Raw genomic sequence first — 27,604 nt, forward strand, 5'->3', positions numbered from 1 at the left:
TGATTGAAACAGACAAGTCGATTTATTGTAGCTTCCAGTTATTTACATCAGTTATTTTACAAAAAAGTCGACATTTTCTTTTGCTCAGGTGCTGCACAATGACACATATTTTTTATTTTTTTATTTTTATTCATTCGTGTGCTTCGTGACATTTGTGCTCAGTTTAGGCAGTGTTTTGCTGAAGGAAAAAAAAAACTGTGGAATGTAAAATAGAGAAGCACCAGTAAATAATCTAAGTGGTGCGTCTGGGGTGAGCTTTCATATGTAAAGTGCGTTCGTCTTCAACATAGAACCAAACAGCTGTTGCAGTCACGGGACACTTCATTAGGTACACCTCCACGATCTCCTGAGATCCAAGAGTTGTAACAGATTAGCAGCGACTATTGTAGATTATAATACTCAGTTGATGTTTATTATTGTGGTTTTAGTTTACATTGGTGTTTAGTAAAGTAACCAAAAACATTAGAAACACCTCTCAGTATGATCTATAACCACAATAAATAACACTTTATGAAATTGAGCATTATAGTCTAAATCTTTGTAAATGCAGATTTTTTTTTTTCATGCAGGTCCAATATACTGTATATGATCTCATTAGATGCCGCTGATGTTGTGGAATGGAATACAAGTAACGATAGACGATAAAACAAGTAGATCATGGGTGAAGGACCATTTAAATCATAAAAAAAAAAAAAGAATAATTGAACATGTTTATTTTATAATATAAATCTATGTGTTTTTAAACAATTTAGGGGGCATTTCGTTCAAAGGTTTAAAAAGAACCTGGATGGATATATAAAATACAGGTCAACAATTAAAAAAAATATATATATTAATTTTTAGGAACAGATGAAGCCAACTCTGATGAAATTTTGCTGTTGACCAGTGTTATTTATTTATTGGGGGTGATGTAATGTGATTTTTTTTTATTAAGAAAATTACATATTCTTAAATTGTACTTTATTTTAATTATTTAAAATTAATTTGGATCTTAATTTTGGATCATTTAAAACAAATGTATCTTTTTAATCAATAAGATTCTGTATTAGGATGCAATTTGTAAACACCAAAATTCCCATTTAATTAAATGTACTATAGATTTCCATAATTCCTATTCAATAAAGTGTACTATGTATTTTCATTATTATCATCATTATAAATTATATATATTATTCAATTTAAATTATCTATAAATTACTTTATTATGAGTATATTTTGTCACTGTTAGGCGGAAACTTCCTAGGACCAAATTTGGCCAACTTAATTATTATTATTTTTTATACAAATCGGTACTATTGGTCAGTCCCATTGTGGGTGTGTTATTTTATTATTATTTATTGTTTTCTTTCTTTTTTTTAGAAACTACTGACCAATCTCAGGTGTTGAATATAAATTGAGAATAATAACATTACCTTAAAAAAAAAAGACATTTTGAAAATTTCCTAAAAAATAATGGTTTTGGAGATGCGAGGATTCCACCTGACAGAAATAATTTAGTAATTTATTCCCTACAGAGGATAAATTAAAGTAAAAATAATACAGTAGTTAGTGTGCGTGTAGGACACAATTGTTTTACCTCAACTGCTTAACATTGTAGTTCAAGTTACGAAAACGAAACATTGTATTAGTCCATATTTGATATCCAGTCTGCCCTTGCTACAGTGCTTTCAGTTTTGTTCTCTTCATAGGTAGTCTTCTTCACAGCATGTCGACATTACAATACGCTTGCGCAACTGTCTTTTTTTTCTGCTCATGAACGTCTCGTAGCATCGATCCGGTCAACCAAACACAAAAAAATGCTGTTGTCCTCCCTCGAGGGAAGATGTGAAGATGTGTGAGCGCAGAAGATTGAAAGACGAGTTGTTGGAGGGACGTGTGGGTGGCTGCACATAATATCCACACCAGAATGCGCCGCCGCGTTGCCGTCTCGGGGACGGTTGCCAGGCAACAGCATCCATCACCAAGAGAGATTTGTTATTTTGTTTCTGGGTGCTCAGCTAGGCCTAAGCACCGTCGTGGTGTTGGTCCCCCGGCGACGGGACGTTCACCGCCAGCGCCCGGAAGCGGGTCGTTGGGTTACACCAGTTCGTCCAGCAGGGTTCCGATGCTGTGGTGCTCAGGGGGGCCGGCGATGGGCTTGTTGCACATGGGGCAGACGCAGCGCACCTCCAACCACTTGACAAGACACCTGCAGACACGCATAACATCAGTCAGCACACACACCAGTGGTGAGCTTGAGACCCTGTATCGGGTTTTGACACTCCACATACGATACTGTACTGTATTACTTTGTATTAAACCACAAAAACATGACGCGATTGTCAAGGAAGAAGCGGATTAGTACAAACAGGGGAACGAGAGAGTGAGGATATGTTGGCAATAATCGATCGCCAAATTCACTGATTGCACCTGTGCAATTTGGCGACAGAGACTCTCCACGCTTTGCTTTCTAGTCACAAATACACATGATAGAAATATAGATTTGAGTATTATAGGAAAACACAATCTGTACCCTGCCCTTTGCCCAAATAATACTACTAATTTATTCTTTTTATTTATTATTATTATTATTATTATAATTTCTTTGTCCTATAATATTCCAAATCCGTAAAAAATAATTAGGCCAACTCGTATTGTAGTACCGGGCAAAATAAGCAACTAGCCATGTCTGCCATCTAGTGGTTAATGGTGATATTACAACTTAAACATACAATCGATGCATATTCACATATTCAGATTTTTATTTTCATTTTTGTTCAACATCTTTTGAAATATTTAGGGATTTAAATTATATATATATTTTTTATAGTTTTTAGAGGATGTTTTTTTCCCCATATTTACCCCGTGTTTTTCATGGAAAACGTATATCCAACAATTAATAGCCTTATTTGAGGATTTTTTGGGGTTTGGGAAAAAGTAAAAAAAAATAAAATAAATAAAATGTAAAAAAAATTTGGTAGGCTAAAATTAATCAAGAGGGTACTTAAGAGTTTGATCTGCCAGTTGACCGTCCCTGACATAGAATATTCATTTTTAAAATATAACCAGCTCTCACCAAGCTGCAGTTTACTGCAAGCTAATGGATGTAGATGCTAATGGAGGCAAATGGTTGTAGACAACCACAATGTAGTTAAGTATCAGTAAAACAAGGTTTCATCCACCCAAACAAATAATTCAATGAAATGAAATTAAACTTAATTTAACTCCTTCACTGCCATTGACGGCTATAGACGTCCAAAATACATTTAAACTATTTCTAGTAGTTTAACATTTTTTCAACTTTTGTTAACAAGAGTATGAAAACCTAGAAAAAATATTTTTTATTGTACATTTTAAACAGATATAAAATTTGCGATTAATCATGAGTTAACTATTGAAGTAATGCGAATACTTACAATAAAAAAATTGAACCGCCTGACGCGATAATTTTTTTAAATTTAAAATTAGGGGCATACCGTAATTAATTGCATGACTTCACTAGTTAACCCACGATTAATCACAAATTTTATATCTGTTCTAAATGTACAATAAAAACAATTCTAGGGGTTTCCTTTTCTTGTTAACAAAAGTGGGAAAAAAATGTTAAACCAATAGAAATAGATCAAATGAATTTTTGACGTCTATAGCCGTCAATGGCAGTGAATGAGGTAATTTATCCATTCATTTTCTATAAACACTCTAAACAGGTCTCCAGCCAATCGCAGGGAATGTTTTTGCAATGTGGGTATTGTGTTGAGATCTCAGTATTGTTCTAAAATACACAAAATTCGACAAGCTCCAAATGATGTCGTCATTACTTTGAAGAGTGGAAACTCACCCCCGACAACAGACACAATGGAAGTCGACTGCGAAACTATTTTTAGCGATTACCAGCGGAAGTTGCGAAATCCTAAAGGAGCACAACTGATTTAAATAGCTTTTACATAACAATGGAGGCGAATGAATATTTGCTTTATGGGTGATTTCCTGCTTACAACGAAAGCCGCGTGTTATACATGAAGAAAACGACAGCTTGTACTTGGGTACTCACTTTCGATGGAAAGCATGTTGGCATGGCAACACTCCCAGCTCGTCTTTCACTTTAAAGTCCTCCAGACACACCGCACACGTCTGCTGCGTGAATGACAGACAGCACACTCAGCACCCTTTTTTCCCCCCGAATTTATGCCCATTGTTTTTGCGCAGAAGAACAAACCATTGTGCCACATTGCATTCTTACCCCGTGCACGTTCAACCTCTTTGGATCTCCTTTCAAAACCACCTGGAGAGTCGCACGCACACACATTACACATACTTGAATGACAGTAAATGGAGAAGGCGTGTTGAGTTTACCTCTCGGTATCCAAACCGCTCACTCTGGGCTTGGTGTCGAAGTTTGCTGTTGGACAAAGGGACAAAACACATTAGTATTAAATATTCTCGAGTCACTTGTACTGGAATGTTAAAAAAAATGTGGTTGAATAGTTTCCACAAATGTCTCCTATAAAAGACGATTTGATACGTATTTTGAGAAATTGGGTGTGATATGATTCAGGGGTGGTTCATTTCAACCCTACAAAGCCAAACGTATATAGTAAGACATTTTGAGCCCTCTATTGCATGAGTTTGATTTGACACATTGCACAAATGAACCACTAGAGGGCAGTATCACCCAGCTGATGGCTTTTCCAGCGAACTTGTAAAATAGCATCGCCCCAATTGAGAAAGGAGAGATACTTATACTTATTAATAGTGGGAAATGTTCTTTCTGATTTTTAGGAACACTAATTAGTTTGAAATGTCTGTTTATTATTATATTTTTGACAGTTATGAATGTATGAATTTAAAGCATTGTGACCGTATGTATCAAATATGACACAAATCATCAGTCAGTGCAGAAGTTGATTTCCCCCCAAAAAATGTTTTTAAAAGGACTAATAAATACTATATTTACAAAGAATCAGAATGTTCTCTCATATATTCCATGGTTCAGGCTTTATAGGGTTACAGCGAAGTGATTCGATTCAAATAACTTCAGTGGCATTCCAATTCGATTCGACACAGTACGGATGAATTCCAGAGGGGATGATGTTGTCATTTTACAATATGAATGAACTTGTCACTTTGTACTGTAAATGTCAATATTAGTGGTGTAAAAGTAATAGATGCAAAAGCAAAGATGATTCAACACGTATTGCGATATAATTTAAAGTGGAACGATTCGATTTGGTCCATTTGGATGCACTCGCCGATTTTCAGTTTTTTTTTTTTGTTACACCCCTTTCTGGTAGAGGAAAAAAAAATTCATGGTGAAGCCATAATTTGACGCATTACACCGCCCACACTGGATGGTGTAAACACAATAAAAGCTTGGCAATTCATTGTCAGGGCATCTGTCTAGGATACCTGCTTCTGATTGGGGCTCATTTAAGCAAATGCCCTCATAGAAATGTGTCAAGGAATTCATCCAAAATGTCTGCTTCTAACCAAAACTTCCTGTACAAATTCCCACTGTGTCAATCCACTAATCAAGCTGTTCACATTTTGACCCAACTAATGAGCAGTGTAAGCTGAATTGAGTCCATTGAATCCACGCGCCACCCACAAAGGCAACAATGGAGAGATGCTTATCACTGCTCGCGCCGTGTCTGATTACGCAGTTATTTTTATACTACTAAACATAGACACACGAGTGTCTGGGACTGTCAGACCTCGTGCTGCCGCAAGTCCAAGTCCAAAGTCCTGTGTTTCTTGAGTGACCGTTTCAAGAAGGGAAATAACAATTATTGGCTGTTTTTGCCATTAAGCTTATTGTTTGCGCTGATTGCTGTGAGCGAACCTCCACGCGGAACAATGCGAGGATGCAGCTTTCACGTGTTCCCATGCCGAGAGGACCATGAGAAGTGGGTTAAAGCGTGGAAGGGGGCACGGTGGACATTTCTTCAGCTATTGTGTGCAACAATGGAAATTGAAAATGTTCTTCTCTGGATGTCAATATTTGTCTGCAGAGCTTAATGCTTGTTAGGACAACTCTCCTTAAATTAAAGTCACATGAGATCCCACCAACAACTCCACTTTGTGCTCAAATTTAGGATGATCATGTTTACTTTGATAACATTTTTAAATTTCATGTAAAAGGGGACTCTAACATGGGAGGCTACATAAAGACTTCTCCCACTTTCCTTTCTTTTCTTTGGTCCTTCCTCGGGTCTCCTGACGGCCTCACGGCTCTGGCTGGGTTCTGAAGTATTCGGTTTAGGAGAACGGTATGGGATTTTTTAATAGGTTTTAGTTGAACTAATGAATGCACACTCACACGCACGCACGCACACACGCACACATGCACATGTACATACACAAACTCACCCACATACAAAATAATAATAAAAAATATATATATATTAAAAAATTATAAAAAAAAATATAAACAAATTATTATATATATATTTTTTAAATATATATATTTTTTAAAATATATAAAAAAATAAATAAAAGAACTATAAAAAAATTATTTAAAAAAAAAGAAAAAAAAGAGAGAGCAATGATGATGACATGATGAATGAGCAACACTGAGCTCTCCAGAAAAAAAAAAAAAAGACTTCTCCCCCTCCTCACCACCACCACATACCATGCAGCAGAGTCTGGACTGAGAAGGAACCTGTCAGAGGGATAACGGGAAAGCTGCCCCCTACCCGACAAAGAGTGGCATTCATCACTGCGCATTCATCACATGAATCAGTCGCGCTGTAAATGAAGCGTTTTTGTCGCCCTCCTTGCCTGCTCTACCATCAGCATGCTAATGTGCGCACAGGAAGTGACTCACCGCTGATGACTCATGATGAAGCCATCATACGTGGTTTTTATGAGGGAGCTACCTGACAAACAATTCGGGGGCTTTTAATAACTTTACTTGTAACAAGTGTGGCTGATGTTGTAGCAGAGGAATTTGTTTTTCATACATGGAGTCAATATGAGAGCAATTCCTCAAATAGTGTCCAATGGTACTTGTTTAGTCAACCACAGTGTGCCAGGTCTTTGAGGGTCTATCAATATTCTTACAAGGAGTTATAACATATGACAGCATTTCTTCAAAATGTGAAGGGCAGTCGACTTTTCTACTCCGCATCAACATTTATTGCTTGATGTTTACTTATCAGCAATGACGTGCTTGTATTGGTTTCTATGCCCGTCTGTCAAATATGTCTTTAAAAGTCTTTGAAACCAGTCGGTGGTGTTAAAATAATTGAGGACCACTGTACTGTGCTGAAAAATATCAATGACATCATTGATTAGATGACTTCAACTCAACTTTCAGCACATTATAGTCGACTACAAAATGAAAAACCTTGAAGATTTTCACTGACTCAACTAGCTAGCTAGCTAACCAAAACTGATGCTTTATCATCATTAGCATCTATCCATCTATCCATCCATCCATCCATCCGTCTATCTGTCTATCTGTTTTGCTATCATTAGCATTTATCAATCTTCTGTCTGCCTGTCTATCATCCATCCGATGTTTTGCTATCATTAGCATCTGTCTGTCTGTCTATCTATCTATCTATCTATCTATCTATCTATCTATCTATCTATCTATCTAGTAAGTTAGCTGCTAGCTAGCTAACTAGGGCATTCGTGTATCTATCTATCTATCTATCTATCTATCTATCTATCTATCTATCTATCTATCTATCTATCTATCTATCTATCGATCTAGTAAGTTAGCTGCTAGCTAGCTAACTAGGGCATTCGCTTATCTATCTATCTATCTATCTATCTATCTATCTATCTATCTATCTATCTATCTATCTATCTATCTATCTATCTATCTATCTATCTATCTATCTATCTATCTATCTATCTATCTATCTATCTATCTATCTATCCATTCAGTCCATTGGTATAACGTCTTTATATATTTTATGCATTATACGGAGCGTGTATCCTGTACCATACTCGGATGCAAAGTAGCCTGACAGAAGTGTGTTATAACAAACTGCAGCTGTTTTATTTGGATGTACTGCTTTGTTTATTTTCAGTATTTTCCACAATTCTTTCAACGCACATGGTGACATTTCAGCAGGAGGTTTCCTGTTGCCTCACTTCCTGTTACACCCCCCCCCCCCTCGCCCCCCTCCAAAAACAAAACAAAGATTAGTCTATCTACTCTTCAGAAAAGCAAATCCAAAGGTGGTCTAGAGGCACCAAATTTTATGTACTACTATATAGCTAACCAGCTACAATATATCGTTCTATGGGCACAACCCAACAGAGACACTAACTGTTGGTTGGAACTAGAACAGAAGGATTGTAATAACCTCAGACTTCGAGATTTACTCTTTATTACAACATCGATTAAGCGCCATAATTGTTTTAAAAACCCAATGATTTCCGCCACCGTGACTGCCTGGTGGAAGGCACTAGAATTGACAAAAGCCCAAGTGGAGCCCTGTGGACTTTCTCCCCTATGGCATAACCCCGACTTTCAACTTAACAACCAACCGTTTCATTTAGCTGTGTGGGAGCAGAAAGGAATTACACATCTCCACCATCTCTTCTCAGATAATATGTTTATATCATATACATCCTTGCTCCAAAAATACAATATAAAAAACGGAAATTTTTTACATTATCTACAAGTTAAAAATATGATAAAGAAAAAAATTCCAACACTTCGGGGTACGCTCCAACCGCCTGTTTTAGCTAAAGATATTAACAAGCTTTCTCCGACAACAACAAAAAAACTTTCAAAAATATATAAGTTACTTTCATATACTGATAAAATGTCTTTACCCATCTCGAAATGGGAGACAGACTTGTCTATAGCACCGGAACCTGACTTTTGGATTCAAGTTTGTGAAAACGCATTTAAAATGACAAAACACACAAATTTACAACTTATCCAATATAAAGTTATTCACAGAACATACATTACTCAATATATGATGAAGAAAATGGGACTCTCAGACTCCGACATTTGTCTCCAATGCTTACAAAACACTACAGACACTTATGTTCATGCTTTATGGTTATGTACTCCGGTTATGTATTTCTGGACTAAAGTCTTAGAAAAACTTTCCGCTATTTTGGACTGTAGGATACCTTTATCTCCAAACTTGTGTTTGCTAGGTGACCTAACAACAACTGATTTACCACATAAACAATTTCAATCTACACTTGTAGCCCTTACTATCGCTAAAAAAACAATTCTTGTTAACTGGAAAAATAAACAAACTCTGAATATCGACCAATGGTCTAACCTCCTCATAAATCACATTTTAATGGAAAAAATATCTGCCTCAAATAAAAACCAAATATCAAAATTTATAGAAACATGGTCTACGTATATAGAATTTTTTAACCTAATTCTGGTTACTTAATTCTGTCTGTTAGCGAGAGCCACTACATCGTGATAACTTACATTGATGTTTCTGCATTTGGCAATTTATTATTATATTATATTATTAGTATGGGATTTTTTTTAATGGGCTTTAGGTGAACTGATGAATACACACACGCTCGCACGCACGCACGCACACACACACACACACACACACGCACATACACATACTCACCCACATACAAAAAAAAAAGTATATATATATATATATATATATATATATATATATGTGTGTATATGTATATATATATGTATATGTATTTAAAAAAAAAAAAAAAAAAAAACATTTATTAAATTTTTTTTAATTGATTTGTTTAAAAAAAAAAAAAAAAAAAAAAAAAAAAGGAGAGCAATGATGATGTCAAATCGAATGAACAATACTGAGCTCTTCTGTAAAAAAAAATAAAATAAATTAAAAAAAAAAAAAAAAAACGCGCCTCTCACATGGAACTAACGTTGTAACATTTCCAACCCGATGTCCTCACCTGATGAAGTAACAGCAGAAGATGAGGCTGAGGATGAAGACGAAGATGCCCGTGCCGAAGATGACCATGTAGATGTTGAGGGGCAGGTCCTGGAAGGTGATGGGCGGCATGGCGCACGATTTGTTGGTATAATCCAGAGCCAGACCACAGAAGCAGCCTACGTGAGGACAGAGAGGCCACTTAACAGAGTTGATATTGAATTTCCCTCCAGGTAGTCCTAATTAGCATGCGCAATTAAAATGGAACTAATTAATCGTGAGCATGTCAGGTTGATGGAAATAGGAAAGTGAGAGTGATTTTGTCAGCAACAAAGTGGATGTCATTGGACAGGGCGTTTATGGAGTTACATTTTCAATGAGCTTAAGTGCCATCTAAACATATCAACTTCTATCTGATAATTCCTCCCTCTTCCACAAGAGTTCCAGCCCAGGGGTCAACCAGAGAACAAATGATCATGACCTCTGATTACAAAAAAGTAATACAAAGTTTCAAATGATCTCGGTGTACGCTTCAGCCCACGCCGCACTCCCCTCAGACTGAACAAACCATTGTTTTCAAGTCTTGAACTCCGCCACAAACAGATGGCGTTTCCATTACAAGGACCCTCCTTTGTCTCATCGCGCTTTACTTTGATGCTCAATTCCTGAGCGCTCTTTGCACAAGCACAAAAGAGATCATCGCCGTATCGCCAAGGTTACAGGAAGAGTACTGTCGGGGAGGGGGGGGGGGGGGACTGAGTGATAAAACGAGGCATGCATAGCTGGCCTTGTGTAACAAAAGCGATATGTTTGCTGCGTCGAGGCCTGTTGAACATGTCAATAATAATCACTGATTTGCTGACAGAAGGGTTTGAGTTGCATGCATAAGCGAATTCTTGAAGGGATCAATCTATACAGGCATGTTTGGATGAATACAAATGGATGCAAGATTGTACATATAAGGTTAGAGTAGGCCTACTAGACATATCAGAGATTACTGATGTATTTGGACAAGAGTATCAGACTTAGAAGGGAAATCCAAGACATTAAATGTAAGATTCTGAGATTCTGGTTCAAATCTCTGTTCTGGCCATCTTACATCAGCTTTGCAACATGTTCTCCCCAAAGCCCAGCTTTCCTCCCATTTTGCAAAAAAAAACGTGCATATTAGGTTGATTGAAGATTCTAAATTGTCCATAGGTGTGAAAGTGGCTGAATTGTTGTTTATACAAATCACAGAAAAACAACCACTCATACTTCAAAATTGAAGATAATGGGGCAGTTGATTTTCATGTCTTGCCATCCACGTAAAAATGTAAATTGTACACAATGCAAACAACAGTGGACATAAAGAAGACAAATCTGGGGAACAGCTTTTGGGAGAAAAAAATAAATTAGCTTTTGGGCACAACTTTCCAGACATAAAGATAAGAGGAAGAGAGAAAATGATGGATGGATGGATGGACAAATGCTGGCTGGCTGGATGGATGGATGGATGAATGATGGATGGATGGACGGATGGATTGATAGACGGATGATGGATGGATGGACGGATGGATGAAGGATGGATAGATGGATGATGCATGGATGGCTGGATGGATGAAAGAATGATGGATGGTCAAATGATGGATGGATGGATGCATGGATGGACAAATGATGGATGGATGAATGGATGATGGCTGGATGGATGAATGATGGATGGATGATAGATGGATGATGGATGGATGGATGAATGATGGATGGATGGACGAATGATGGATGGATGAAAGATGGATAGATAGATGGATGATCAAATGACGAATGGATGGATGGACAAATGATGGATGGGTGGGTGGATGGATGCATAGATGGACAAATGATGGATGGAAGGATGGATGGATGGACAGATGGATGGATGGAAGAATGATGGGAAAATGATGGAAGAATGGATGGATGGATGGACAAATGATGGAAGGATGTATGGATGGATGCTAGTTTTCAGAGGACACTGACAAACAACAGTAGTGGACCTAGGAGTTGACCCTGTGGTACACCTTTTCAGCCACAAAGATATGAGAGAGACATTCAAAACCGATGTATGGAAGACTTGATTGATGCATTCCTGGATGGATGGATGTAAAGATCAATGGCAAAAAGGGATAAGATGAAAAATGACTAAATGGATGGTGGCTGGATGAATGGATGGATGGTGACCTTTAGCAATCTTTTTCCTCCGCCCGCTTTCAAATATATCAAGGTTTTGCCTCCATCTCCACCCACACAACAAAAATAACGTGGCATTTAAACTCCCACCTCCCCGGCAGAAATTGGAAGCTCCGAGTGGATCGATAGCGGACGCCTCTGCGCTCCATTCTTCTCCGAATGAGCTATTAATCGGCGCTCATCAACGGGCTGTCGGTCGACATCCACCGCAACAAACAATTTCATTATCCAACGCGGGGATGCGATCACCACTGGCAACAAGGTGCGCACGTACAAATAAATTAACACTAATAGACAAGGTGGCGGCGAACAAGCTGACGACACCTGCGAGGCTACTGCACGCACTCAGCAAATCTGGGTCAAGCGTACTGCACCTTCTAAGCTTATCACGGCGCTGCACACGCATGAGTGCACGTATGTTCTTCATCCAACGTTGTCTGCATGGATAGCTATGTGTGTTGCAGAAGTTGCAAAAGTACTCACACTTTGTAGAAGTACACTTACTTGTACCAAAAAAAGATGCAGTAAAAGAAAAGTAGAAGTGCTGATTCAGCTCTTGTTAAAGGGCAAGTCAAAAAAGTTCCCTGCAATTATATGTTCTATTAGCCCCACTCGTCTAAAAATGACATTCTGATTAATATTGTGTTTTTGGAATATGAATTATAAGCAGCAAAATCCAATCTGCTTTTAACCATCTCAGGGGCGGCCATTTTGCCAAGGTAACGACATCGCAAGCTGAGCTCTTATGATGCATTCGAGGAAGGTTGGAAGTCGGATTTAAGAGTTGGCTTCTCCTAATTTCGACCTGAAAGCTTTGGTGGTCAAAGTAAACAACCAAAATGGTGGATAGTGGTAAATAGTTTTGACCTCCAGCAAACTTGCCTTCTCGAAATTTTGCTTCATAACAAAAAATAAAATCTTATTTCATAAGCATTCCATACAGTTCAGTTGCTCACTGCATAATTTAATGCAGGGTGTTAGCGGCATAAACGTTATGTCGAACACTAATGAATAAAAAAAGCTTTCACGGTCTGTGTTTCCAAAGGGGTCGCCATGATGATGATGTCACATTGTAGTCAGTCGGTGAAGTCGGGGTACTTTTTTCCCCCAACTTCGCACGAGTGGGATTTCCGAGTTCAAGGGAGCGTTCCCGTACACACTTCCTGGTTTGAAGTCGGAAAAGTCCGACTTCCCACTATCCTTGAATGTAGCTTTAGGCACTGTGATGTCATATTCAGTTGCCCGCAAGTGGCAAAATGGCCGCCCCCCTAACTGAGATAGTAAAAACAGATGGATTTTGCTGCTTAAATCACATTCCACAAATGCAATATTAATCAGAATGTCATATTTAGACATGTGGAGGCACATCGAACGTAATATTGTAAATAATATTTTTTTCCCCCTATAAAAGTACAAACTCTATTAAAATGTTCAATTGAAAGTCAAGGTGGGGAGTGCAAACATTGCAAATACGAAGTTTTTCATGGGAATTGTAAAAATTTATGAGAATTAACTGAATGAGCGTAATTGAATAGTACAGATACCTGAAAAACCAACTAAGCTTTTTTGTTGTGATGGTTCGAGCCCTGCAGGACCGCTGCCCTATATATGGACACACTCGGGGGCGTTGCTATAGCGATAACAGTAGCAAATGCACCAGAAAAAGAAAGATCCAATACTTTTTGCCTGCTAGACAAACTACGCTGGGAAAGCCCCCGTGTGATTCCGTATCTCCTCCAACAGCTCCTGGCGGGGTTTTGTCCTATTTACACACAAGAGTGCTGCTGCGTGCACCAAAGACACCATCAAATATTCAACAGTTCACATGAGGAGGAGGAGAGGAGGATCGTCGAAGCCTGCTTCTGCTGCTGCGAGAAAGTAGGTTGAGCCCAAAACATGGCGATGACATGTAGTGTTGTCACAAACATGGTGCTAGCAAAGAGATGGCCGGCAGTAGACCACCAGATCCAGCAGTTGCTGCTGAAATTATCTTGAAATTCTTGTAACGTTGTTGTGGATTCATTTTCTAGGTGTCTCTGTATGTGTATGAATCAACATGATATAAAAAAAATTAAAAAAATTCCAGTATTTTTTGTAAACAAACCCCAAAAAAGCATTTCACACTACCATCATATTCACCCATTGGTAACGCAGCATCAGGAGCAACTGGGGGTTCAGTACCTTGCTCAAGGACACTTTGACATGATCACAAGGGCCAGAGATTGAACCAAAATCTCTGGGTTGGGAGACAACCACTCTACCACTGAGTCATGCCGCCCCTTAAGCCCGTATCTCACTGAGGGGTGAATGTTAGCGAGTGTTGGCGAAGATAGAGAATGCATGCTCTCGTCAGGGTTTTGGAAACGTTATCAAACAGTTTTAATAGTTCTCTAACAGTTTTAATGTTTTTTTGTCACGACATTCAAAATTGTGTGCTCCTGTCAGGGTTTGCCATGGTTCCTTCAAGGTTTGCAAACATTCTCTAAACAGTTTTAATAGTTCTCTAACAGTTTTAATGTTTTTTTGTCGCGACATTCAAAATTGTGTGCTCCTGTCAGGGTTTGCCATGGTTCCTTCAAGGTTTGCAAACATTCTCTAAACAGTTTTAATGGTTCTCTAACAGTTTTAATAGTTTTTTTGGGGGGGGTCACAAGGAATATTTGAACATATTAACTCATTCACTGCCATTGACGGCTATAGACGTCCAAAATATATTTAAACTATTTCTAGTAGTTTAACATTTTTTCCACTTTTGTTAACAAGAGTATGAAAACCTAGAAAAAATATTTGTTATTGTGAAATTTTAAACAGATATAAAATTTGCGATTAATCATGAGTTAACTATTGAAGCAATGCGATTACTTACAATAAAAAAATTTAACCGCCTGACGCGATAATTTTTAAAAAATTAAAAATTAGGGGTGTCAGGTGGTTAAAAAATGTAATCGTAATTAATTGCATGACTTCACTTGTTAACCCATGATTAATCACAAATTTTATGTCTGTTCTAAATGTACAATAAAAAAACTCTCGTTAACAAAAGCGGCAAAAAAAAATTAACTAATAGAAATAGATCAAATGAATTTTTGACGTCTATAGCCGTCAATGGCAGTGAAGTGAGTTAAAAATGTCCTTGCAGGTTTTTTTTGTTGCAAGGAAAATTTGAACATGTTAAAAATGTATTTGCAACAAGAAAAAACATTAAAACTGTTAGAGAACCATTAAAACTTTTTAGAGAACATATAGGAAACAGTTGTGGACAGCTTCTGAGGAAGGCGGCAGTGAAGGCAAACAAAACCTCTTTGGGTTTAAAAAGAAAAACATTAGAAAACGAGATGAACATTTTTAACTTGTGTAGCAAACGTTGCGTCCTTGAGTGAACCATGATGTGAAGTCAACACCCCACAGTGGGAAACTGACTGAGTAACTCCCTTTTCGATACACTTTACACTTCATACACAGTATAGGCAGTTACTGAGTTAAATCCCGTTTGTCCTCATGTTGGGTGAGCGTCAGCTGGAGCCTCTCCTCGCTGACTTTGGGGGTGGCAGGCGGGGTACACCCTTGACTGGTCATCAGCCAATTGCGTAGCACAAATAGCCAATAGATTCATATTTAATTACATGTGGACAACTTTAAGTCTATATGCATGTTTTTGGAATGTGCGTGTAGCTTCAAATACAGAACGTAAAAAATGTGAGGCAACTGTATTGGGGTTTATCCTGGTGCCCCCACTATTATTATTATTATTTTTTAATCATTAAACGTGAACCCACCACTGATAATAGATGGACAACAAAGCACCCCTGAGTGCTGAATGCCATTCTTTTGCTACACTTTCCACTGTTTCTCCTCCAAAACAGGAGGGGAATTGAGCAGCACAAAGGGACGAATTGTTCGCCCAAAATGAAGCAAGCTCATTCATATGGTTGTTATGCATCTTCCTATAATCACTAATCAATAAGAACACTGCCCAATGCTATTGCGTGCGATGAACACATCGTCTGCATGTGAATTTTATTTTTTATTTTTTTGAGTTATGCTTACCGTTGCACCACTGAGAGGGGTGCATCAATGCATCCGGGGGGAGTGTCTCTCTTAGAAGATCCCACTGTGGTTTCAAACAAGCGGATGGCAGACCTCAAGAAAGCGCCCGGCAGTCCAAGATGAGGTCACCCAACAAAGCCAAGAGCATAACAGATGAAGAACAAGCGCTCACGATCCGAGCTGCATCGTCCTCTGCTTCGTCCACGCGTGACCACTGCGCAAACGTTCGAGTTTGTCGGCCCGGTTCTGTTATTAGTCACGCAGGGTTCATCACACGGACGGAGAGACCAGCAGCATCTGAGGGAGAGACAAAGTGGAACACTGGCTCGATTTTTATATATATTTTTAAACAGCTCTCGCCCGCCCACTTTTGCCCCACCCTCCCACCCGCGGGGACGATAGTGACGTGCGTGGGGACCAATGTGCGTGCGCTTCGCATGGAGTTGTGTTTCCAACATCCAAACTCGTCCTCCGTCTGACCTCCACTTCTTTCCCGGCTCAAGATGAGGACAAATACGCCACTCAACTCATCAACCGCTCTTCCAAAGCCGGCCGTCTCGTCAATAAGGAACTAAATAAGCGGTTTGGAAAATGGATGGATGGATGTACCGGTATTTATTTACTTTAAAAGCACTTTATTTTTACTTTTATTATTATTATTATTATCTGGCGATGTTTTGACTCCTATCAAATAAAATGAAATTAAAACAACTAAATTTAATATTTAATTGGATGTACCGGTATTTATTTACTTTAAAAGCGCTTTATTTTTTATTTTTATTATTATTATTTTCCGGCGATATTTTGACTCCTATCAAATAAAATGAAATTAAAGCAACTAAATTAAATATTTAATTGAATGTACCGGTATTTATTTACTTTAAAAGCACTTTATTTGTATTTTTATTATTGTTTTCTGGCAATGTTTTGACTCCTATCAAATAAAATGAAATTAAAACAACTGAATTAAATATTTAATTTCCTCCCAAATTAAACAAAAATTAAATCAACTGAAAAGATAAACATCTGCACTCTAAAAAAATAAAACAAGTAATTCAATATAAAAATAAAATAAAACAAGTAATTCAATAAAAAAGAAAATAAATTTTAAGCCATTATTGAAAGTGTAGGAGTTGTATTAAACTTTAGATGCATGAGTGACTGGACCCTAACACTTTTAAATAAATGGGTCAAAAATGACCCGCAACAGAAACAATGTATTTTACAGGGATGTTTGATATCGCATTTTTTCAGACCGATACCAGTAAAAGTACTCAAATAGAAAAAACAATGACGGATAATTTTAAATAAAGACCTATATATCCCAATATAACATTTCCCATAAAGTTACATGAAATTAATGAAAATTTTCTATTGTGTCATTTCTAGTTCTTGATCGTAACACAGCTACAAGAGAGCGGCCGATACTTGTTCTCGGTACACGCCCATAAACATCTGTATTATATTATGCATTAGATTTTGTAATTCTGTTTCTATGTTTGAAATGTTTGTTTTTAGACATATTAAACACGTTCTCAACATTTTGGCCACTGAAAAAGAACCATCCAACAGAAAAATGTGAGCAAACAGAACAGTATTCATTCTTACTCTTTCCTCCTTTCCATGGGCCTTTCTTCTATAACATTTGGCTGAATTATGTCTTTTGTCACTCCACACTTTCTCATTGCCTCAATGACAATTGACATTTGCTGGTAGGAACAACCTTAATATGCAGTGTGGCGAGCTTTTTTTTTTACAGGATGCTCAGCTGCTGTGAAACAGTTGTAACTTCCTGTAAGCATTTCATCTGAGTGAATAACCGGTCCATGGTGTATATCTCCTTTAGTGCAGTTGTCGACTGTGATGACCAGTTTTTTTCCCCCTTTGTAGTATCTTCACCCACCACTTGGCTATAATACATCATGCTCAAAAACACAAAGGACTTTCCGTTCTTTCTGACATAAATGACCATGGTCTGGTTGTCATTAAATACAAACCGTGCTGTGAAGTTCCCAGGACTAGGAGGCTTTCATCAGAGGAAGAATGTCTGTCTTGTTCTGTCACAGTAGTTACAATAATGAGATTATTCATGAATAAGAATAAGTGGTTCCGAAAATAGATGGATGGAGATGCAGATACACACACACAGTAACCTTGACTAATTTGTTGATCCATAATACTCTTGTCATACATTAGTCATGAATGCCACGCATCTGCATAGACACAGAGTATAGATAGTGATGTTATGTTACCAAGCTAGCTAAATTTATTTTACTATAAACATGGCTAATTTATTGATAACAACACATACCCTACCACACAGAAGTCACATGTTTTTGTCCAAAAGAGGTGGTGTAAGAATTGACACGTCTTTTTATTTTTATTTTTATTATTATTTTAAACAAAATGCATATTCCTGGCAGTCACAGTTGATAAAAATAGAAGGTTCACATCAAATCCCATAGGAAATGAATGCAGGTCATTTTTGACCCACTTTTGAAAATCTGGGGTAATTTGATAAAATCTATTGATGGTAATTTTTTGGGGGAGGAATACTTGTTAAATGTTAAATTAGAAAGAAAAAATTGGTACAAAGATATTGTGACCTCTCCAGGTTCTTTTTGACCCACTTGCGTGTCTAAGGGTTAAAAAATACAAACTTTTTTTTCTTTTCTCTCCAGAAAAAAAATAAAAATAATAATAATACAAACTATGACGTGACTCGTCTGCCTTTTTAATGACAGCTTTTCAGAAGAAATAGATCTGCTCATAACCGCTGAAGTTTCCTGCAAAAACGGGCGTGTAGTTGTAAATCAGCGTCAAGGCCTCCTCTTTAGGGTCATCAAACTTATGTAAACTCCTCCTTCCTGCCAAAAAAAAAAAAGTAGAAATGAGATGCATGTGATTCGGGTGCATCCTCTCTTTAGTCTCTTTGAACAAACTAAGCGCTTGCACATGATATAGAATGGTGGTTCTCGAACTTTTTACATCGCATATCGCCTTAAAAAATACTTAGCTCCCCTTGCACTACCACAATGGCCAGCACCAAAATATAGTCACATGGTGAGTTCACCAAAAACAAGAATTTCAGAATTTTGTAAGCCACAGTAACATTATTCTCATTTTGAGCATCGACACTGCACTTTAGTATAGGACACAAAAAAAAACTGTACTTAAATAATGATTCAATGAACTCATTCACTGCCATTGACGGCTAAAAACGTAAAAAAAAATCCATATTAACTATTTCTATTAGTTTAACATTTTTTTTAATGAAAACCTAGGAAAAAAATGATTCTACATTTGGAACAGATAAAATTTGTGATTAATCGTGAGTTAACTAGTAAAGTCATGCGATTAATTACGATAACAAATTTGAATCGCATGACGCCCCTAATTTTTATTAATCTTTTCTTTTTTAAATAATCATTTTTTATTTTATTTATAAGTTCTTTTTTTATTATTTTAATTATGTTTTATTATTTTTACTAATCTTTTATTCTTCTTTTTTTTAAACAAAAGATTGTTAAAAATTAGGGGCGTCAGGCGATAATTAATCGCATGACTTCCCAAGTTAACTCACGATTAATCATACATTTTATATCTGTTTTAAATATACAATAAATAAATTTGACTAGGTTTTTATACTCTTGTTAACAAAAGTGGGAAAAAATGTTAAACTAATAGAAATAGTTAAAATTAACTTTTGATGTCTATAGCCGTCAATGGCAGTGAATGAGTTAAAATCTGTATCACGAGGAAAAAAAAAAAATACAATTAAATATTTTTAAATAAACAGTTACCGGTACTTGTAACTTAAAAAAAATCACTCAAAAGTGTAGTTTGCAGTTTTCAAAATGCTGGCAAAATTTAATTCTGATCAAAGTCACGACCCTCACTGTTATGCACCAGAAAATGAGACATGAACTGTAATAAAGCCAACGCTAGCCATACTTGCTATGTTAGTAGCATAGCCTGACTTATACATAAAACGTGTTACTAGACTACATGTTGTTATTTTATGTTATATTATATTTTCGGAATGTCGTCTATTAAAATTCCAAAAGGTTTTGCCTGTGGCCCTCTCATCTAGGGAAAATGCGCTAAATAAGGATGGCCGGATGAAGCAATTGAAAGTGCCAAAGTACTGCTAAATGAAGTCAAAAGCCTGTCCCTAATTGTTAGTAGTTCGACCTTGTTAAAGGCTGACCTTCATTGACAAAAAACTGGGCCAGGAGTGACGACAGCTGGACGGCGTGAGGAGAGTGAGGAAAGCTCAGTGTGCTGTCCCACTGAAAACTATTCACCTCTGGGTGCCACTGCACCCCATAGAAGGGGAATTTCCTGCCTGAATATAGAAACATATTGTTTAGAGATACAATATTTAAATTCACCACATACACAAATATTGGGACACGTTGCACAAACCTTCGATGGTTGAGACGAAGTGGACTCCATCGTCACCAACATTTGTAGAGATCACAGAGAAAAAGTCCATTAGCTCTTTGTTTTGCTTGAAAGCCTGGGGACGGCACACTGTATGTATTCATCAAACAGAATAAGATAAGTGGAAGTGTGTTTTATTTTTGAACAGTTGGAGAGTTTCGGTTTACTTTCACTGCGAGTCCGTAGTGGTGAAAATGACCAGTGAGAGGTTCTCTTTGCAAAGCTTTCATCAGCTCCTCTGGGAAGCCCTCAAACATGCGACCAGAGAAGGCCGCTGGAAGAAACAATTAAAAGACACTTGTTTTTTTTTTTAGATACAGTCAGGGTTTCGGAATTGCATGGCATGATCCTGACGGGAGTTTCTACTACAATAGTAGCTTCTTTAGTTACATTAAATCTATCCAAAACAGCCATCACATGTCTTGCAAAACGGACTATATGAACTGCTGCCCTTTGGCAGGAACTTAAGTCCCACGCTGCAACTAATTTAGAAATAAACTGATTAGCAAATATATTTATCCCCTGACAATGGCTTCAATAAAATTACTCCAACAGCGTTAGACCATTTGGTACAACTCCCTTGTAACTTTGCCTTTTGTGTTAGTTCTACAGTTATGTTAGTTTTTTTTATTTTTTATTATTGAAACTCTTGAGAATTTTTGATAATAAATTATTCTAATTAATAAAAATATATTCTTTACATTTCTTTGAACGTATTTATTATTATTATTATAAAATATGTTTTTGTTGACGTTGAATAACAAATGACGTACAATTAATACTAGTCTAACTCTCTGCTTCCACTGAGTGGTCGAATTCAGTACTGCAACTTTACAATCCATCTCATTTAACTGCCGAATAAGGGTCACTCCTGAATTTAGGTGCCAACATTTTTGAAAAATAAATGTATTTATTTTTATTGGTATTGTTATGTTTTCAAGAAAATATACCATTTAATGTCATTTGATTCATCCAGCACAAACATAAATTTGAGGTAGCTCTTTTATTCGTCCTATCACGCTAAATTGTTTGGATGATGGATGGATATAATTTTCTGCATTTGACGCAACCCTGTGACAGATATGAAGGCACCTAAAAAACACATTTCATTGCAAGAGTAGGCTACATGCTAACCATGTTAGCTACTATGCTAACTGGTCAAAAACAAAATTACCTTAACTACAACACACACACAAAAAAAGTAAACTTAGATTTTATTGTGTCTTTACTGATTACATGAGTAATAGTGTTGCGTTGGTTTGAATGACACAGTCGGTTATGTCTGATAACATTGAAAAAATATCCAAATAATTACATCACAGTTTCTAAGGGCTCAGGTAATGACCAATCATGGCTCACCTGTTTTCTAGGTTTGGTCATGTGATGTTTGCAAAAAGAGCCCTGAGGTACTGCGACGTCAAACTCAGTCGTCAGCAAGCAGCAAAATGGCCGCCCCTGAGCTGGCTGTTCAAATCATAATACTGTGTTTAGACTGGTATGAACATTAGCACTGTGTTTAAGTAATGATTCAATTAAAATGCACGTTTAAGTTGCGTAAAATTTCATGTGAATTCATGTTTAGATATAAACAAACTTTAAACATGAAATGAAAATAATATTGAACTAAAAGTTACATTGAATTGAACTGTACTTAGGCAGTGATTCTTTCATATACCACTAGAGGGAGTATTATCACTAGCGGTACCCGTACTGCTCTAAATGGCCAGAAGGATTTTAGTGTATTTTAAATTGTTTAACTTTCATACATTTAAAATATGTTTGTGATAAAACAAAATGTTTTCACAATTACAAGGAGAACTAATCAACCAAATTACATCAATTAGAAACTTATTTTATCTATTATATTTGAAACAATGTCCCAGAGATAAACAACCATTCACACTCACATTTAAGAACCAGAGACGAGATTCGAACCCCATACCGCAAAATTGCGAGGCAGATGTGGTAAACTATTAGACAAACAATAAAACACGTGGCAAACCTTGTGTTAAGTTGAGAGGCAAGGCCACATTTTCAGCTGTGGCTTTGGTCAACAAGTTGCGTCCGGACACCAGGACGGTGAGCAGCTGCATGCCCAAGCAGGTACCCCACACTGGGAAGTGATCTCCTGCCCCATTAGCCTGGAATGCCAACATTTAACAACTGGTGTTATTTTTCAAAAAAGTTAAAGATGACAAGATGACTTTTCATGGGTTGCTCTTGGTAAAATAGCTGAAAACACACAAATAATAAAAAAAATATTCACAATATTAGGTACACCTGCAATTTGTCTAATACAACAGTTTCCGCCTTTACAAAGATAATAACGGCCACTTTTGATTGACACTATCAGAGAGGTATTTATCAAACAATTATTGTGGTGGTGCATGTATTTTGGTAACTTTATTTAGCTGCATGCAAGGGAAAGTGCAGTATATATATATATATATATATATATATATATATATATATATATATATATATATATATATATATATATATATATATATATATATATATATATAAAGGTATAGCACACTTCCTACACCACTACAACCACAATATTGAGCATATTGTAAATTAACAATTTTTTTACAGTGTCAAAGTACTCACAATTTATACTTACAGTGGGTATAAAAAGTCTACACACCCCTGTTCCAGTGGCAGGCTATTATGAAAACTATCTGCACAATAACCTCTACAACTCAGTTGAGTTAAAAAAAAAAAAGGAAAAAATATTTAATTCAATATTTAATTATGTGAAATATACTGGTTGCACAAGTGTCCACACCCTATAATTGTGATGTGGCTGTGTTCAGAATTACCCAATCACATTCAAACACATTTTGAATTGTGGCTTAAAAGTTCAAGCTTGGTTTCAATGGACAATAACAAAATCATAAAATGATTTATGATCCGATGAAACAAACTAAGTAGTGAGTAAATATAAAAATAAAAGCTTGCGGTTGGCTACTAACCTTCAGAGCAAGCTGATAAAAAACCTTTGACACCCTAGCAAAGTCAGACGTCTCAAGATTGGAGGCTCCGCCGATGAGAAGGAGACTGGAATACAAATCACGAGTCATGATAACGGAGTCAGAGCATCATAGGATGAATGACTGGTGACCTCATTGTTTGCTTACCCATTTATCCTGCTAAAGATGTTTTCATACTGTGCGGTGGTAAGCGTCAGTCTGCGTGGGTGAAGATGAAAACACACACTGAATGAAAGGTTTCAAATAGTATGTCAAAGACGTCGAATGTTGACAACTGACTTAATGGGCATCACTCTGCTGCCGGCAGATTCAATGTACTTGACGTAGGAGGCAGGTATGTATGTGCTCCCATATTGTTTCATGGCTTCATCTGAAACAATCTGAGTCAAAATACCTGTAAGGGCACAAAGGAATCAACACAATAAAATCAGCTGTGGTGTAGAATGGGTGGGGCTGGAGCCTTTTTTCCATGCATTATAAAGTCTTGCAAATATGATGCAGCAAAGTCAAGTTTAGCTTTTCAATTTGTATTAGAATTTTTAGAATGTTTTAGATTTTTAACTTAAGTTTCAGTTTGAAATGTTTCAGCGTATTAATTTAATTTAATCAAAATTTCCCATTTAAATTTCAATTGTAATTTTTTTTAATTGACCTTTTTGAGGCTTTCAAATTTAAAGGGATTTTTTTTAAAGCGTAGAATTTAAAAAGTTCGGTGTTTTATTTTTACAATAAAGAATTTCATTTTGAATCTTTTTAAATAGAGATCAAAAAGGCCTTTTGAGATTTTTAGCTTTTAAACATAAAATATTTAAATGTAAAAAAACTATTTTTGGAGCTTTACATTTCAAATGAAGTATATCACAATTTAAGTTTTTTAATCTAAATTATTCATTTATATTGCATTATTTTATAACAAAAATTTTAAATTAATAAGTTAAAAATTAAAATTGACTTTTTACATTTCATAGCTTTCAAATCGAAATTAAGCATTTACATTTTATTATTTTATAAAATACTTTTTTAATATTCAAATTAAATTCACCTTTTACATTTTGTAGCTTTTAAATTATTATGCAGTTTGCAAGTTTTCCTGATGTTATGAAAACTTTATAAGGCCTCAAAAGGAATGGGAAGTGACCAGACACACAGGAGGGAAGCTACATCAGCAACAAAACAATAAGTACAGTCAAATGGGGATATTTAATCACAATAATCTTCCAACTACTCTATATTATTATATTAATAAAATAATTGTGAAGGAGGAACATAGTGCTATCTGTTGGATTAGGTAGGCCACTACAGCCCTTTTTCAGACGGTCCCCACTTGTTGTACGGTACTTACCAATAACAGGTCTGTCATTCACAACGTTCTGCTTGCGTCCAAGCAGCTTAGCCTGGTGAAAACTGAAACAATCACGAACAAAAAGGACACATAGAAAAGAGCACAATCGCATTGTGAAGCCTTAACTCCGGTTCAATTCAAATGAGCAAAAATAGTAATGAAAGAGAAAGTTAACACTGACGTTGTGCTGAATGAGGAAGTTAAGTGAGTGTGCACGTGACTAATCACATGCGCTTGTACACTGATAAGTGTGCTTTATAGGAGGAAGGATACATGCTTGTTTGTAGGTAAGTGTGTTTTTGTCTGTGGTGAAAAGTCAGGACCAACATTGCCAATATTTGTTCCATACAGTGTATTTTTCTTGGCATCGTGTACTGTATGTTAAGATTTTTTTTTTTGTCCAATCAGATTTTAGTATTTATGTCCTCTGATTGGCTGCTCAGAGCAAAACTCGTTACAGCCAAGTTTGACTGTATGATGCATTGAAATTAAATGTTTTGTTTGTTTTATGTTATTAGCTAGATATAGATTCTAAACTGCTTTATGTGTTGTATAAGATACATTTATGTGCTGTAGTATTGCATTTTTGCAGTATAGTATTGATTTTTTTCTATCATTGCAACTTTACAGTGTGGTACTAAAAGGTGGATTAAGTCGGGTGAAACTGCACCAAATGCTCAGCCCGACACATATTTCTTTATTTTATGTTTTGCAATACTGGCAACTGGTAGTAATGATGTATTGCTTCTTCAATCTCCACAAAAAGCATTTCCTCACATGTAATTAATTTAATAATATAAATATTTTTGTGCAACCCGGACAAAGAAATGGACAAAAACTGAATATCGTATTGCACTGATAGTTTATTATTCATAACATGCTGCATTAATAAACAATCTGCTGAGTTGATGCATTCTCAATGTATTTTGTTAGCTGTTGAATCTACTGCTTAAATTTGAAAATGAAATGCAAATGAGCTTTAAAACCATACAAAAAAAATAATTAAATCATTTTATGAAATAAAGTGTTATATTAAAAAACTAAAGTAACAGTAAGAGAAGATAATACAGTATAACCTTACAAGAATTAAGATGTAATCTTACAATAATAAAGTCATAATTTTACGAGAATAAATCATAACCTTATGAGGTTGAAGTGGTAAAAGTAAGAGAAAAATGTTTAACAACAAAAGCAATTTCAATTTAAAAAAATTATTTTGCAAGAATAAAGTCATATTATGAATAACTCATAATTTAGCTATATCTGGTTTAATACATAATATTATACTTTATAAAACATACAAGCACGACAAGATTAAATGATTACAGAATTTCACACTTTTCACAAGTATCAAATTTTCTCCTTCAATGTACATTGTGCTGCTCACTCTGCTGTGCGCGCCTCGGCCATCTGGGGGCAGTATAAGACTAATACATGGATGTGCATACACACAGTACGTTCAGCTCCTTCCTCGGCTTCTCAGTATAGCAGTAATATTAGTCGTTCTTCACAGAGGATAAAGAATATATCCATATGAGTATTGTTACACTGTCTACGTGTGTTCCTGCACCATTTGGGTTGAAATATCGATCACTTAAAGAGTCATAAAACGGCACCTATCTATGCTAATCATTAGCACGTAAACGCAGTTTTCTATTGCATGTTCGCATTTAGCTAGCGGGATCTTTCTTTAAATTAAGCAGCTGTTTGGTTGTTTCAACTAAAGGCACCACTGTCTAACTTGTTTTCTCATAATCATATGAATTTATTCTCAAGACTTATGTCTTGTGAATTTATTTATTCCTCATCATTTTTTTTCAGTGTGGTCTTAGCATTTTTTGCGGAAAACAAACCACAACACAATTAGAAATAAGCTTATCTGAAAATGTGTTAGTCACATAATTGTGCAGGTTTTTTTTTTTTGCAGACATTATCACGTCAGCTGCTTTTATTTTTTTTTTACCATCTAAAATTATTAATATGTTGCCACATACTGTATACTGTAAATCCAATGATTTTTTTTCCTTTTTTGGTACACATGCAACTGAAGTCTTCCAGTTTATTCTGCCATTCGTTCATTTCAGTCGTTCTCTGTAAATAAGTAAAATAAAAAAGGACTGCATTATGTTTAAATACATATATCTGAGCATGTTACGAGTTTCATGTATATAATTTACAGCCAAATTACCTCTCAGTTTATTTATTTCCTGACTAACATCTTGATACACGGCGGCCAGCAGCTCCTCCTTTGACTTCAATCCATCCAAAAATACTGCAAGAGAAACACAAATGAAGTGTGAATGAATGAATGTCCTAAAAAAAAGAAGACGCAAAAAAAAACAACAAAAAAAACACATCAGTTGAAACAACATCTGAGTTATGTACACTTGAGGAAATTATGTAATAGTCTATTAGTGACTTGGTCACGTACTAATTTGTTCTGTCTCCTCACTAACGTGATAATTTAGTGCACTAGTAAAACAACAAGTTACTAGTTAGGCAAAACTGTACACCAAATGACAATCGCTCCCTACTAAGTATTACTAGCAAAAATGTTAACTGGTGGAATTTTACAATGTAATTAGCCGTAGCATGCTAGTCACTACTAATTCTAGTAATGCATAGAAATATCATACAGTAGTGGAAAAAACATCACTAGTAAGAGAGCCATTCTACTAGTGCGATCAACTGACTTACTAGTAAGGACAAAGCGTGTACTAGTAAATGCA

At 36.2% G+C, this 27,604-nt stretch overlaps 3 protein-coding genes and 1 long non-coding RNA gene across 6 annotated transcripts in view; 1 reads left to right on the plus strand and 3 right to left on the minus strand.

Moving 5' to 3' along the window:
* On the minus strand, positions 1 to 16,458 carry rnf122 (ring finger protein 122). 2 transcript variants are annotated; one of them, XM_077561577.1, is made up of 6 exons: positions 16,092 to 16,458; positions 9,865 to 10,021; positions 4,333 to 4,378; positions 4,220 to 4,261; positions 4,031 to 4,113; positions 1 to 2,188 (listed from the first exon to the last, which is right to left on the minus strand). In XM_077561577.1, exons 1-6 carry the CDS (start codon positions 16,114 to 16,116, stop codon positions 2,077 to 2,079), a joined length of 465 nt encoding a protein of 154 aa, XP_077417703.1. In that variant the 5' UTR covers positions 16,117 to 16,458; the 3' UTR covers positions 1 to 2,076. The 2 variants fall into 2 exon arrangements, with proteins under 2 accessions (XP_077417703.1, XP_077417705.1); XM_077561579.1 differs by having other exon boundaries at positions 4,031 to 4,110; positions 16,092 to 16,240.
* LOC144049021 (uncharacterized) overlaps positions 16,376 to 27,604 on the plus strand; it is a 12,800-nt gene continuing 1,571 nt past the window's right edge. Inside the window, exon 1 of the long non-coding RNA XR_013293467.1 lies at positions 16,376 to 16,702. This is a non-coding gene — a long non-coding RNA (uncharacterized LOC144049021). The remainder of the gene's footprint in view (positions 16,703 to 27,604) is intronic.
* Positions 18,459 to 25,064, minus strand: LOC144049018 (gamma-glutamyl hydrolase). The gene is made up of 9 exons (XM_077561574.1): positions 24,876 to 25,064; positions 23,813 to 23,927; positions 23,681 to 23,731; positions 23,516 to 23,600; positions 22,540 to 22,678; positions 20,705 to 20,811; positions 20,520 to 20,613; positions 20,302 to 20,439; positions 18,459 to 18,958 (listed from the first exon to the last, which is right to left on the minus strand). The coding sequence occupies exons 1-9, from the start codon at positions 24,985 to 24,987 to the stop codon at positions 18,840 to 18,842; spliced, it is 960 nt and encodes a 319-aa protein (XP_077417700.1). The 5' UTR covers positions 24,988 to 25,064; the 3' UTR covers positions 18,459 to 18,839.
* nmrk1 (nicotinamide riboside kinase 1) overlaps positions 25,719 to 27,604 on the minus strand; it is a 5,285-nt gene continuing 3,399 nt past the window's right edge. Inside the window, exons 7-8 of one of the 2 annotated variants that reach the window (XM_077561575.1) lie at positions 27,064 to 27,147; positions 25,719 to 26,992 (exon numbers count right to left, since the gene is read on the minus strand). In XM_077561575.1, coding sequence (XP_077417701.1) covers positions 26,835 to 26,992; positions 27,064 to 27,147 — 242 coding nt within the window. In that variant the 3' untranslated portion in view covers positions 25,719 to 26,834. The remainder of the gene's footprint in view (positions 26,993 to 27,063; positions 27,148 to 27,604) is intronic. The other variant, XM_077561576.1, reaches the window with a different exon arrangement.

Source organism: Vanacampus margaritifer, chromosome 3 (genome assembly GCF_051991255.1).
Source record: "Vanacampus margaritifer isolate UIUO_Vmar chromosome 3, RoL_Vmar_1.0, whole genome shotgun sequence".
NCBI lineage: Eukaryota > Metazoa > Chordata > Actinopteri > Syngnathiformes > Syngnathidae > Vanacampus > Vanacampus margaritifer.

What these genes read in the sequence shown, in the direction of transcription:
- LOC144049018 (XM_077561574.1), bottom strand. Translation starts at nt 24,987, where the DNA reads ATGCGATTGTGCTCTTTTCTATGTGTCCTTTTTGTTCGTGATTGTTTC. An exon ending in TTTATCAGCTTGCTCTGAAG is followed by an intron (nt 22,679 to 23,515) that starts GTTAGTAGCCAA and finishes TTGGCATTCCAG; the next exon opens with GCTAATGGGGCAGGAGATCA. An exon ending in CTTCGTCTCAACCATCGAAG is followed by an intron (nt 20,440 to 20,519) that starts GTTTGTGCAACG and finishes TTCTATATTCAG; the next exon opens with GCAGGAAATTCCCCTTCTAT.
- rnf122 (XM_077561577.1), bottom strand. Translation starts at nt 16,116, where the DNA reads ATGCACCCCTCTCAGTGGTGCAACG. An exon ending in TTCTGCTGTTACTTCATCAG is followed by an intron (nt 4,379 to 9,864) that starts GTGAGGACATCG and finishes TTTGTCCAACAG; the next exon opens with CAAACTTCGACACCAAGCCC. An exon ending in AGCGGTTTGGATACCGAGAG is followed by an intron (nt 4,262 to 4,332) that starts GTAAACTCAACA and finishes GCGACTCTCCAG; the next exon opens with GTGGTTTTGAAAGGAGATCC.